This window comes from Gymnodraco acuticeps, unplaced genomic scaffold, assembly GCF_902827175.1.
Source record: "Gymnodraco acuticeps unplaced genomic scaffold, fGymAcu1.1, whole genome shotgun sequence".
In the NCBI taxonomy this organism is placed as follows: domain Eukaryota; kingdom Metazoa; phylum Chordata; class Actinopteri; order Perciformes; family Bathydraconidae; genus Gymnodraco; species Gymnodraco acuticeps.
The window spans coordinates 509,816-523,216 of record NW_022990023.1 but is presented as its reverse complement, the minus strand read 5'-3'; the positions used below and the strand labels follow the sequence as shown (position 1 = coordinate 523,216).

At 39.5% G+C, this 13,401-nt stretch overlaps 2 protein-coding genes across 3 annotated transcripts; one reads left to right on the top strand and one right to left on the bottom strand.

The window, feature by feature from the left end:
• The first annotated feature begins 1,532 nt into the window (after window positions 1-1,532).
• Window positions 1,533-4,759, top strand: si:ch211-28p3.4 (E3 ubiquitin-protein ligase TRIM39). Its single transcript, XM_034214432.1, has 6 exons — window positions 1,533-1,559; window positions 1,678-1,773; window positions 2,694-2,915; window positions 3,024-3,043; window positions 3,151-3,293; window positions 3,441-4,759. Exons 1-6 carry the CDS (start codon window positions 1,557-1,559, stop codon window positions 4,016-4,018), a joined length of 1,062 nt encoding a protein of 353 aa, XP_034070323.1. The 5' UTR covers window positions 1,533-1,556; the 3' UTR covers window positions 4,019-4,759.
• A 73-nt stretch (window positions 4,760-4,832) lies between these two features.
• casp7 (caspase 7, apoptosis-related cysteine peptidase) lies at window positions 4,833-13,186 on the bottom strand. Of its 2 annotated transcripts, none has more exons than XM_034214434.1 (7): window positions 13,050-13,186; window positions 12,738-12,859; window positions 9,476-9,627; window positions 9,269-9,400; window positions 7,768-7,943; window positions 7,369-7,507; window positions 4,833-7,285 (listed from the first exon to the last, which is right to left on the bottom strand). In XM_034214434.1, the coding sequence occupies exons 2-7, from the start codon at window positions 12,857-12,859 to the stop codon at window positions 7,059-7,061; spliced, it is 948 nt and encodes a 315-aa protein (XP_034070325.1). In that variant the 5' UTR covers window positions 13,050-13,186; the 3' UTR covers window positions 4,833-7,058. The 2 variants fall into 2 exon arrangements, with proteins under 2 accessions (XP_034070325.1, XP_034070326.1); XM_034214435.1 differs by having other exon boundaries at window positions 12,738-12,883; window positions 13,050-13,149.
• Window positions 13,187-13,401: the final 215 nt, after the last annotated feature.

The window sequence follows — 13,401 nt, the reverse complement described above, 5'->3', positions numbered from 1 at the left end:
TTGAGCTGCAGAATTCCAGGCCGCGAAATGTGATGAAGTGATGAAGTGATTGGGAATTTGAGAATGCCAAGAGATTTATATTTATGCACATGATAAATATCTCTTGAAGACTGATTAGTGTTTATAGACATGCATTTAGGTCATTTAGGTCATTTAGTACCAACAGTTTTTGTAGGATGTAGAGAGAGTTGATCCAGGTCATAGTAGATGGGAGATTTACAGAAAGTCAGGCTGTGCCAACTAAAGTTTTTAGGCTCAAATTTCACGTTGACAAGACACAATTAAAACAGTAGGAAATAAATGTTTGTTATTTTAAGACGCTTAACTTAAGTCTTACTAGCACAGAACCATATTCATGCCAGCAAATTTGCAAAATAGAATCCTAACCTAATTGTCTTTATGTCCTACATAAAATAGAAAGACGTGTTTTTTATGAGCATTTTATGAATTAGAAATAAGCAGGGTGGTGTAAAGTGAAGCGTTTCTGATTCATCTTTCTGGAAGTTAAATTCAACATTTAAATGATATACCGATTTCAGGTCTTTATAGTCCTTTTTCTATTTCAGCTGTCACTGATTCTTTAATGTATCCGCAAATGAGCATGTCAGTCTGTGTGATCAGTTAATAGCACTCAGATTGAGATGTGTTTGCCTGCATTTGACCTCTCCTTGCTTTTACCTATGCATGTGCCATTTGTGCTATGCACGTAAAAGGTCATATGGGTCATGCATTTAAAACAGGCATCAGCTCAGGCAAATGTAACTGCTCCAGGGTAAAGATGCACTTCAATCACTCTGTGTTCTTGCAATAAAGCACTACAAAGGCTAAATCAATGTCTCATAAACTTCACAAACTTCCTGTGTTCATGTAGGCCACACACACACACACACACACACACACACACACACACACACACACACACACACACACACACACACACACACACACACACACACACACACACACACACACACACACACACACACACACACACACACACACACACACGCACACACACACACACACTCACACACACACACACACACACACACACACACACACACACACACACACACACACTCACACACACACACACACACCACACACACACACACACACACACACACACTCACACACACACACACCACACACACACACACACACACACACACACACACACACACACAAACACACATGCTCACATACAAACATCAAGGTCAGTGTCAGGTCGGTATAAATAGAGCTCCTGTGGGCTTTTTGTTTAGTAGGACATGGAATAACTCTTTCTCAAAGCGGAAAATGTGAATGGCCGTTTGCCCTTCTCTGCCAGGAACCTTGTTTTCTTCCTCTTGTCTTGTAAGTTAGGGTCATATTGTCTCCTTAATAAACGAAGGTGAATGCTTGAAGCACCAGGACATATATTACAAGGCCACCCTGTGTGCCCCCCCCCTCCCCCCTGACATAGCCTTTACATCTGTGACAGGCCTATAAAAACCCTCATGGTCGTCTTGCCACCGGTCAGTGGAGTTAACTCTACACACCCATACTGTCCAGAAATGGTAAGAAATTAGGTTATTTGGTTTCTTTTTGAGAAGGAAAGCACTGTTGACCCACCAACCTTAGCCTTTTGTTTCCTTTACCTGCATTATTTGATCCTTTTCTTCATGTATTTCAAAGGAACTACTCCTGAAGCATCAGCAGCGCCTGCAGAGACAGAGAGATGGCATCGCCCACAGAATGAAGAAGCTGGCAGCCAAGCAGGCAGAGATAACAGTAAGTCCAATATATTTAAACCCGGTTGAAATACAATACAGTACAACTTGCTTGCTGACATCTCTCACAACTCACTTATTTGTCACCTTCTTTTTGCTGTTAGCCAGCAGGTCAGCAGACCATCACCTGTAAAATCACACATGGGGGCATTTTGGAGGCATGCACCTCATACAATTCATAGACAAGATACAATTAATAAAGGTTGTTGGAAACAGTCACTTTCTGTGAACATTATCTTCCTAAAAATGCACAGTGTGTCCTTTGTGAACTGAAGAGATGAGATTTGTTGGTTCATGCTTTCTTTAAAACTTTTATGATTCGATTTGGGCTAACAGAGAGCCTGTCCTTGTACTACCGCAGAATTCTCCCTGCAAGGTTAAATTAATTTTGACTTCGGAAAAGCTCTGCTGAACAATATCCTTTATCTGTTTTTTGTAGTTTATTTAGTCCTCCTTGTTCCATTGTCCTGTGTCTTTCCATTAACAAAGCCTTTTTCTCTTAACCTACATAACCTGGTTTCTTTGTTTATTGCACTCTGTAGACTGTGTATATGAAAACTAATTTTGTTGATAACTTAATTGTTTCCTAATCATTTAATTCAAGTTAATTAAGTAAGATTATTCCTTAGGCAGAAACCTCTATTATTCAAACAAAAATATGAAATAATTCCCTGTTCCACATTTTTAATTGTAGGGATTTGATGTCTTTCTCATATTCGTTCAGATGTGATTATATATAGATTATTATTATTTGTATATGAATTAATGGTAATTGCCATTTTCTAATATATGTTTATATTCTTCAACTAATTGGATACTGTGTTGGAATGTTATTAAATCAGTTGTTCTCAGAGTGAGGGGTTGCTGCTTATAATTGCTACTACAGAGGCATTTTGAACTCACATGGCCCTCTCACCTCAGAAAAAGACCGATGCGGTGAAGGAGAAAATCAGAAAAAAGTACGAGGACATGAAGCGGGTCCTGGATGAGGATCTCCGGATTACACTGACCCAGCTGGACACCGAGTATGAGGCTACAGAGAAGTATGTGGAGGACAGGATTGAGGAGTGCTACCACCTCACTCAGGAACTGGACCAGGAGCTGTCCAAGATTGATGAAAAAACACAAGAAATTGACATTCAGGTAAACACAAATTCACAGTTCTGGTCAACCTACCTACTGTATGTGTGTCTTGAGCTGTTTTGTCAGCGTGATTAAGATCAGTAATGATTGATTCTTCATTTTATACAGAACGCTGAAACAGAGAAAAAGTATGTTGACATTTCTTGAAAAAACAGCTTGCTACAAAATTAGATTGACAAGAACATACATTTAAACTGTGCATGAATCATCAATTTATTGTTTCTTCTGAGATTAGAATATCTGAGACTCTGAAGCTGACTGACCCGGACCGGATTCAGATGGATGAGTTCAAATGCGGACAACTTCTGAGTCTCACTATCAACCTGCTGCTGTTCATCAGATCCCAGGTCCCTGTCACCAAGAAACTGTTTCAGACCTGTGAGTGAACCCAATAAAACAAGCATGTGGATTGAGATGTAAATTATTGCTTCTGGCTATGTCACTGGAAACTGTAGATCAGTACATGCCGTTCTTGTCAACCTCTTTGAGTCACACACGAGTCACTGAATGTCTCTGGTTACACAGATGCTGCAGATGTTGTCCTGGACGCTGACACTGCTCACCCCAAGCTGATCATCTCTCCAAAAGGCGACTCAGCCACCTTCACAGAGACCTGGCAGGACGTCCCAGAGACTCCCTCCCGTTTTGAAACCACCTTAAATGTAATCAGCAGGGAGGGCTTCAGCGAGGGCCAGCAGTACTGGGAGGTGGATGTGAAGGGGAAGACCTACTGGGAGCTGGGGCTCACCTACCCCAGCATCCCGAGAAAAGGCAGAGAGGAGGACTCGTGGTTGGGCCGGGGCAAAGAGTCTTGGTGCGTGGAGTACTTTAATGGAGACTACACAGCCTGGCACGGTGGAGTCCAGCATACACTTCCTCTACTGGCAGGAAAACAGTTCACTCGCATCGGGGTGTACTGTAGCTTCCCCGGGGGGGTGGTGTGCTTTCTAGGAGCGGACACTATGACCCCGCTGCACTGCTTCTGCGCTGGGACCTTCACGGACACCCTACATCCGGCATTATGCCCTGGCCACGACAATGAAGGCACAAACTGGAAGTCTCTTAATATCTGTGATGTTTCCCGGTCAGCTCCTGTTCTCTGAAGTGGAGCAGGAACTCCTCAGGGGGAAGAAATTGCCAGGATATGTCGCATTGTGGGGAATGAATGTCGCATTGTGGGGAATGAATCAGCTTCTTGATTTACATTCTTATGTTGTGACATGGCATCAGTCAGATGCGCACAGTGCGTGACAGTCGAATCAACATTTGGAAACTTCAAAGCTTAAGCTATTTAAAATTAACAGATCATTCATGCTTTTCCTTATAGTGGACACACCAAAGCTAACATGACATTAGAGCTGATCCTCACTGTGGCAAAGCGTTTTTTATGACATGATCAATCAGGGAATTGCTGATTTACAAAGGACAGGATTCTGTGATTGAGAAATAATTTGTTAAAATAGATCTGCTTTTAAACACAAATTGAACACAAAGCATATATTTATTTAATGTCAATAAATACAATGAACATACCAAAACTGACTATGCTTTAGTCATCTGACAACACTTTTGAACATGTCTCACATACTTGTTTAATAACAAAAGGACAAAGTCATTTTCTTAAACATTTATTTTTTTACTCAAATGTTGCTTAAACATTATTGATTAGTGTATTTCTTTGAGACACTTATCTGTATATTAATAAACATTTGGTGCGTGAGTATTAAAACAGTTTTGAGTGATATTTGTTGGAAAAAGACAAAGAAAACACCAGCCTTATCCATTGCTGAAAAATCTTCTCAGTCTATTCATTAGATTGCAAACATCTTCTTTGTGTTAGAATAAATAAATAAACCCATTCATGCATTTCAATCTTTTTTTGTGTTTATGAACGTGCAATACAAATGACACAACTCATTAGAGAATAAAGTCTTTATGTTTAATACAATCAAATGTTTACATAAGCATTCCTCTGTTTTGAAGATTGTATAAACAAGATAGTGCCCCAAATTAGAAAAGAAAAATGGGCCAGATTATAGTTTCAGTGTAATTAATTAATTTTTCCAAATCTTTTAAAAATATATTCCTGAGGACAACAGCATTTAACACTGGAAAGCATTTCAAATGTACCCATAAGAAATAATTTTCCCTCTTTCAAATTCCAATCCAAAACAAGTGGAGCAAACACTCCTTTCAGAACAGGTTAGGCACCACATCGCTCGATTGGACAAGTGCACTGGGTATAAAGAGGACGTGTCTCTAACTGAAGCCACTACTGATCACACTCCTGGCAACTAGAAATATGATTGAAAAGTGTGATTAAAATAATACAAAATACAAGGAGTGAAAGGTAAAATAAAATGACATATCAAGATATATTGCAGAACTTTTCCCCTACGTCACTGACACATGCAGTCATGTGAATAATGTAAAAACATTGCAGCAACAATGAGAGTGTGTATTGCGGACATGTGGATTGTGTTTGTTCAGACTTGTCACCACCAGTAATAGCTGCCTCTGTGATTGACAGACGTTGGCACGATAACACAGCGTAATTGCAGAAACAAACTTTGTGTAAGTTGTAATGACCATCAGCAAATGTCTATAATATTTAAAATATTATATTCTACCCTATAGCTCAATGAAAATAACTAAATGAAGCTGTGTTGTTTTTTAAAAACTTGGCAGGGTGCACTAAGTGCTTCAAAATAATATGTTTTTCTTTCTGACTTGGGTCTTTGAATATTTCTAATTCAAAGATCTACTAAAAAAATAATAGGAAGACATTGCTAGGCAACTGTAACCAGGATGAAGTGTATGTTATGACAGTGTACAACACTAATATACAGTGAAATTATGTGGCATTTGTGCTTTGGGCCCTAGTCCAGCCTTACACTATGATATTTCCCAAATTTACAACACAGTTTTTGACATTCTCAAGTTCTTGTGCTAGTGTAAACAATCATACAGCATGTATCTTATTATTTAATACAATTATTAAAAAGGAATGTCTAACTTTAAAGATTAAATAAGGGAAATTCATAAACTGATTTGTTGGACCCTGACTGAAAAGACAGTCATTTTGATGATATGCAAATACACAAACTTAACTTACTCTGATTTAAAAAAAAGAAGCAAGTAAAGTCTTTAACATCAGGCAGAGAAAAAACTGGCTAATTGCAAATAATCTTTGTGGGAGTGGACTATTTACTATGCACTTGACCCAAAATCTCATAGAACTAATCACTACACAGCAAAAGATCACACCTTCCTAGCAGTACATGTATGACATTCTTTAACATTACATTACCCCACTTCCTGGGACATTAAAGAACCTGAGGATGCCAGCATGCAGCTACCAACAGAAACGCGCTAGGAAGGCGGAGACACCGAGCCTTTGGCAAACGCACCGTCACGTTTCTGCTCGGAGGAGTGTTGCCTTTTTTGTCGTCTGTTTTTCTGACAATTGACAGCTGAAAACGTGGAAACACAAATAGCTGAAAATGATCTGATCCATTTTCCAGATGTCCCTCCAGAGGCTCCTTCATCTCTCCTATGGCAATCAAAGGATTTTTTAATCAATCACTCTATTCAATACACTTTCTATAGGCTTTTAAACATTCACCTGGATTCAACGTTGTAATGGTGACTGCCTCAGACAGGATATCATCTATTTCTGGAGAGACTTCTCTCAGAACCCTAAATGCAAATTATTTCAGTTATTCAAAACCCATTTCATGTAATAAATGCAAGAGCCTGAAGCCTTCCCTTCTACTCGTCCTTTCAAAATCTATGCTGGAAAATGGAGAGACACATATTCAGATATGATTTCCCCCCAACCCACAAAAAGTGGCAGCACATTTTCCGGGCTGGTGGAATAACATTGATATTTCACATGCCTGTCAAAAAAAGATCAGTTCAAATGTGACGCCGTTATTCCCGAAGAATAACCTGAAGAAGAGGAAGAAGTTTCACCATCAGCACATGAACGCGGAGTGCCACTTTACATTTTTTTCTTTAAGCGGAGTGCTTGTTTTTTTCGGGCCCAACTATCTCCTGCTGGGCCTGAATGATCCCTGAATGCTTTGACTGTTAAGGCGGTACCTGAAACAGTCGGTCAGTCTGTAATGTCATACAGTGCGCTCAGTTGAAATACAGTTCTTTTGTCAGCATGGAGACCACGCAGGGAATCTGCTTCTTCTCGCTGAAGCGGGGGTCTTCGGACCAGGACTCAAAGCTGGTGGCCACCATGTAGTTGACCCGGGTCAGGATCTGCATTATCTCCAGCTGCTTGCCGAACTCGTTGAGGACGGTGCAGAGCGCCTGGACGAACCAGGAGCCGCGCCCTGGGTTCCTCCATGAGTAATACCCTGCAACACCAACATGAGTCAGCACTGAAACCACAGCACAGGTGTGTGACAGATACACAAGTCAAGTATTTATTGATATTTACCTGGCACAGTGGAGTAGGCAAAGAGGAAATCTGCCTCCACAGGGATCTTATGTCTGGGATTAGCATCAGTCTCCAGGGTATCGTTGGGCGGACCCGAATCTGTCTGTATACCGTCGTCAAATTCAGAACCCCGGCAAGCCTGGTGAAGTAAATGAAATGACATTTCATTGTGATCCTGAGTAGCTTTCTCAACGATGACCTGGTGAAGCAATTACAAATTAACTGTTTTTAAAAGCGGGCAAGATTTGACACAAAAGCTATCATCTGTCCGTGGGGAGCACCTAAAAGACATTGACTTCTCACTTTAAGAACTGTTAAAGTGACTTCTTCGACAAATCTGCCACACTTTCTTTTATATCACACCGTCATTTATTAGTAAAAGGCTTCGGAACTCCGTACCTGGATGAAGAAGAGTTTTGGCTTTCCGACTAAGCTTTTGCACATGTCGCCCCTGAACAATGAGGTCATGGACTTGATGGGCATGGCTCCGTCTGTCCCGTAGATCATGCCCTCCTCGCCATGGCTTAGCAGGATACAGGCGAAACACGAGCTGTCACTATGGTCTTCCTCCGAGGCTGACCCATACACACACACACACAAACACTCAGCTCTTAGCTCGGCTCAGGCCTTATGAAACTTAGAAATTAATCAATAATATCAGTAGCTGCCTGGTTTGCTCAGGGGTTTATTTAGCACTTTATTGGTTAATCAAGATTTTTAAAGGGTTTAATTTTACAGCTACATGTATCAAATTTCTTAAAATGTTACATCAAAAGTTAAAAATATTCAAATAACACTATGCAAGATTTTAAATTGTTATCATTTCAATTTAATTAGTATATAACTTATTGAATTAGTATATAACTTATTGAATTAGTATATAACTTAACTTGACGGTTACACTGGAGGAAAGTGATCATTCGCAAGGGAACACGAAAATGCTAATTACACTTTATAACCGTCAATTTGATGTTAAGGTGTCTTTTGTACTATTGGTCTGATATTGATAGTAGAGGAAAGTTCAACGAGTCACTTAAATAAATAGCATTTAACCTTAAAGGACCTTGAAAATACTTTTCATGGCAACTATTCTGTGGTTAAATCAAGGGTTTGGACTTAGAAAGTAACTGACCAACTTTCATCACTTCTACCTGAACAAAAATATGTAGCGATTAGCCTTTAAAAAGTAATTTTCATAAATTAAACAAGAAAGGTTGTTGGTGTTCCCAAGGACTTTTGGGCTGAGAGGAATCTTTTCATTACACTAAGTCAATGGACGTGAGAATGCACTGATCAGTCTTAAACTTTTGGTTCAATTGGCGCAACTTCCATAGGATTTATGTAATGACTTACACAACAGCACCACCTACTGGCCGACCTGCTGGTTTTAGGAAACCAAAGAACTGTTCCTGAGTGAACATAGTCTAATTCAGATTTGTAATGTGTTGTACTAAGAAGTGTTTGTCCACCCCATTTCTATCAATGTGAGTAGAATATATATAAGACCCAGCTCTCTTCTCAATGTAACACAAAACAAGTGAACAGCACCATAAACTGAAGCATGTCAAAATACTTTTAAGTTGAATCAACACCTCTCCGTTTTAACAAATAAGGAACGTTATTACTTTCATGGTGGTAAGCAGCAGTCATTTAATTAAACTGCATTAGTTTTAGTACCGGATAAACTGTCAATTGAGTATATGACCATTTAAAGTCTGACGAGAAGCTACTACGAGTGTAAAAGGCAGGAAGCCCATTCACCACTTAGGTACTCCCTTAGAAATGATAAAAGAATATTCTTTAAATGTTTTGATATGGTTATTTGTTGCGACTGAATTCCTACTACTTCAACATAGTTACTTACCCACATAAAAGAAAGGTTGAAGACTTTTCTACTCACCTTCTTTGAGAAGACGCTCCATCTTCTCACATGTCTGATCGTTGTAGATGAAGACATCGAAGCCGAGGCATTGCTTGAAGCATTTGAAGAGCTCTCCCGCGTCTCGATCTGTGCCGTTGCGTACATTCATCCCTTGAAAGAAAAAACTGCTTAGAATACACCATCTTTTAAGTAGATCTTATGATACAATGTGTTTGTTCGCTGTACCCGTCTTCTCATCAAAGTTTTTGTTGTTGATGATAATGCACTTTCCCACTCGCTGGTGGCTCATCTTATACTGGAATGTTGGTGAAACAATTCTGTAATGGCTTTCAGAAGAGTAGTCCTGTTCCCGGTTCTGGCCATCCTTATTCTTCTTACTAAAAGAGGCAGAGAGAAACAAAATATTAATGACAGTTAACACCTTATTGTCACAAAATAATACCAAGCCCTTAACTTGTGCTTTACAATTGTTTTCCAGTTGTACCTAATGCGAAATCTTTTGCATTTAGAAGATCTTCAGCTGCCTTATACTTGTGTGGATATAAGGTAGATTTATACAATTCACATCACACCTATAACCTCATTCCTTCATTACAAAAAACACTCAAGAGCAGAAAAAACACAAGTTCTAACAGCAAAAGGAATATAACAAGGCATCTAAGAATAACGAATGGACAGCCCTCTGTAATGTGAACTCTTATCTTACATTAAAGCGTCTTGCAAAAGTAAAACACTTCTTCTTACATTTTAAATAATTACCCCTAGGTGTTACACAATATAACAGAGTGCTTTTCAAGCCAAACTGTTTCGACACATAAGCGCTGCTTCAACACAAGTAAATGCCAAGACTTCTAATGCAAAGAAAACTCACATGAAACTGACTCACTCGGATCCACTTACTCAGAAGAGCACATACATTTTCAAATAACTTTGAAAATAAATGTCACATCCAAATTTGCAGTAATCCACCATCCGGTCAGAGAGGAAACATATTTGCTTTACGCTCACAAAAAAATCATAACCATGTCAATGTAGATGGAGCGAGAAGTTAATCTTCCATGAGAGGTTATTCCCACAGACCTGTCATATTTCCATTCTCTAAGAGACGCATCCAGATAGCAAAGCCAACAGAAGCCCATTGGCGCTCAGAAAATCCAGGCTTGTTCCAGAAGAGCCGAGTCATCAAATACTCAAGCACAGGAACAATACACAGCAGGGCTCCCTTACAGTCTCATGCATGTACAGTCACAGGCAGCTCAGCCATATTCTAATAAACATGTGATCCAGAACTTTTTTTCTAGCCCCCCTCCCACCTGCAAATTGTGCCAACATACTGTACCAAACAATTGTGCGAGGGTGGGCATAGAGCTGCATCTCTGTTTTGCTGTGGGCTGGACATGGCAGCAGGACGCTGAGGAGAATATCGGGCAGTTTTGTCCGTCTTACCTGGGTTCGTCATTAAGCACCACGCCACTCTGCATCTGAAATGTGTTGGTTTTGTCTCGTTTCTTCCTTTTCCCCCAAAAAAGAGTACGGTAGTCCAGACCTGGCAGATTAATTTTAGGCTGTGTGCTAGGATACTGACATGCTCTCTGTGCTGGATGGACACCTGACTGGGCTAGCGGGTGCTGAGGACAGGGGCGGCGCACTGTGAGCCCCCTGAGTCAGCAGCCTCGCCACCACACCAGTGCTTTCTAAAAGGCCTATTCACACATGGCCCCTCCACTTGCTCCCTGCTGAGGTCAGACAGGGCAACAAGTTGCTCCTCTGCTGACAGGCACACAATCCACCTGTACTGATATACAGTCCGTGAGAGACTAATTGCCTCACCTTAAGAGCTGGATGTGTAAGAAGTACAACCCAGAAAACATTTAATAATTTAAAACAAAGCGGCTTTGCTGAACACTTACACATACTACTTCTGGGTAGCGAAATCTTTGCTATCAATCACTTCAGTCTTGGTTAAAAGCAAGATTTAGCCAAAATCCAACCAGTTCAAAAATACTGACAATTATCATTACAATCTATAATATCATACGGATTTCCTTTTCAGATCACATGGGATGGCTTGATTTAGGAGCCACACGAGCTAATCTGATGCTTGGTCACACCTTCTTCCAATGAAGATGACACACGCACTGGACCTGCAGATAAGGTGGTAAGTCTTATGTAATGTTTCTATAAATGGTGATAATGTATGCTATCAGGTCATAAAAATAAAAACACGCCCCTGAACAGATTAGGCATACATAGTTTCTTAACATGCTGAGTTTTTTCTTTAAAAAAAAAAATGTAGCCTATTTTTTTTAAAGGCACTTTACCTGTTTAAAATATTAAATGTTTGGGGCCTTTTTATGTTGTTTTATGCTTCAAAATATAGTGTAGGGGTGAAAATGGTGTCTGGAAGAAACAGTTGACAAATGTTTCTCTACTAAGAAGGGTCACAGTGCCACCTTGTGAGGCAAACTGGAACAAACAGAGGCAACTTTTTTCTCAGGTTAGCTGAGTCACTGTTTTAAAATACAAAGTCAGACACAAGACATTGTAAAAAGGACCCACACTCTATGACACACCAAATAATGAACACATCCAACCTTTTTTAACTCTGCTATAGTACAATCTAATTTTAAGCAGCCACTTAAGGACTGACATCAGTCCCACATTTGACTTTAAAAAGCTTCGACTTCTTGCTCCAATGAACTAAAACAGGCTATTCAAAACTGGGTTGCTGTGTCAAATCAAGGGTGATTCATTTTCAAGGGTTGATAAGTTAAGTATTATGAGAACATAAGTGGCCCCCTCGTGTGAAAAATAATTACCTCCTTTAAAACATGAAATATTTTATCAGTGTAGATATTTGGGTAATTACATAAAAGATGTCATTAAATTATGTTTATTATATATGACATTTTGTTTATTTTGGAAGATGTGTAGCACTATGTCAATAGTTTCAAAACCGCTATTTAAGAGAGTAAATTTGCTGTTGAAACAAAACACACTTCCTTCTTGTTGGTGAAAATGGGGTCAAAAGGACAAACCACAAACTACATAAAGGCTGCTATTAAGGGAAGCAATTAAAAGTGAAAGAAAAGGCTTAAGCAGAAACACAGTAGAGATACATTAAGTAGCCTAGACTCGAGTACAAAGGGTAACGGGATTGCATCAGTCAAACACTGTCATGAGCAAGGCCTTGTTTATGTCATACAAAACATAATTAAAGGAAAGAATCCCTTTTAAAATATCGGCCAGCATAGACTTATATCAGGCAACAAATTCAATTAACCCTTAACTTGTTTTGCTCTAACTTCAGTGTTTAAAAAATGTCGATACACAAAGAGCAGAGGGGATAATAATGAAACTGAAAACTACAGTCAACATATAGTTTCTGTTAAAGTGAAGTCAACTGCTTATGGAACAAACTATCATCTCAGTCCATTATGTGACCATCCTCACATAAAGCTTCAGTAAATCATGAAAAGGAAGTCACCTTCCAAACAGCAGAAATCTTCCTCTGCGGTCAGGACTGGCGTCTGTTTCGTCTCCGGAAAGTTTCCTTTCCTCATCTTCAGCTTCAAGTGCAGTTTCCCCAGCAGGTTCTCCAGCTGCCATCTGCAGTTTGAACACACATTGCAACTATATGGATTGAGTTATTTACTTATTGTACACTATTCCACTAGATAAATACGTCAACTTACTACCTTCAACTTGTTAGCTTTATCTCTGATTTACGTTAGCTTAGCGCCAACAACTCGTTAGCGAAAACTGTTTTTACTTAATGGACACGTTGTAATGGACTTACCCTCTTGTTTGGGTTATATGCTATGTCAGTTTAGCTTTGCACCAAAGTTCTCTCTCTCTTCTTCAAAGTTTTCGCCTGGTTTCTGTTCCTCTCCAGAAACCTTAGAAAGTGAAAGTACGTTCAGCGTGAAGTGTCTTGAGTGCGTAACTACGTCACAGCCGTAAGTCAGGTCTCCCACATTTCATTTTAAGTTATAAACAGCATAACACAGAAATTCAAACGTTAAGTTATCTCATTGAATCATACAAAGAAGGGAGAAAGAAACACACCATTTTAAAAATAGTATGTTTGATAAACAACTGTTAAAAGCAGAATATACAAAGTGTTCCCTATGTCAAATTGTACCTTTAAC

Bases quoted from the DNA above. Each gene is read 5' to 3' on its own strand.
- si:ch211-28p3.4 (XM_034214432.1), top strand. The intron at 1,774-2,693 runs GTAAGTCCAATA...CTCTCACCTCAG, and splicing joins CCAAGCAGGCAGAGATAACA to AAAAAGACCGATGCGGTGAA. The intron at 2,916-3,023 runs GTAAACACAAAT...CATTTTATACAG, and splicing joins CACAAGAAATTGACATTCAG to AACGCTGAAACAGAGAAAAA.
- casp7 (XM_034214434.1), bottom strand. From the start codon at position 12,859: ATGGCAGCTGGAGAACCTGCTGGGGAAACTGCACTTGAAGCTGAAGAT. The intron at 9,628-12,737 runs GTGACTTCCTTT...TGCCTCTTTTAG, and splicing joins AGATTTCTGCTGTTTGGAAG to TAAGAAGAATAAGGATGGCC. The intron at 7,944-9,268 runs GTGAGTAGAAAA...TGTATGGGTCAG, and splicing joins GGAGCGTCTTCTCAAAGAAG to CCTCGGAGGAAGACCATAGT.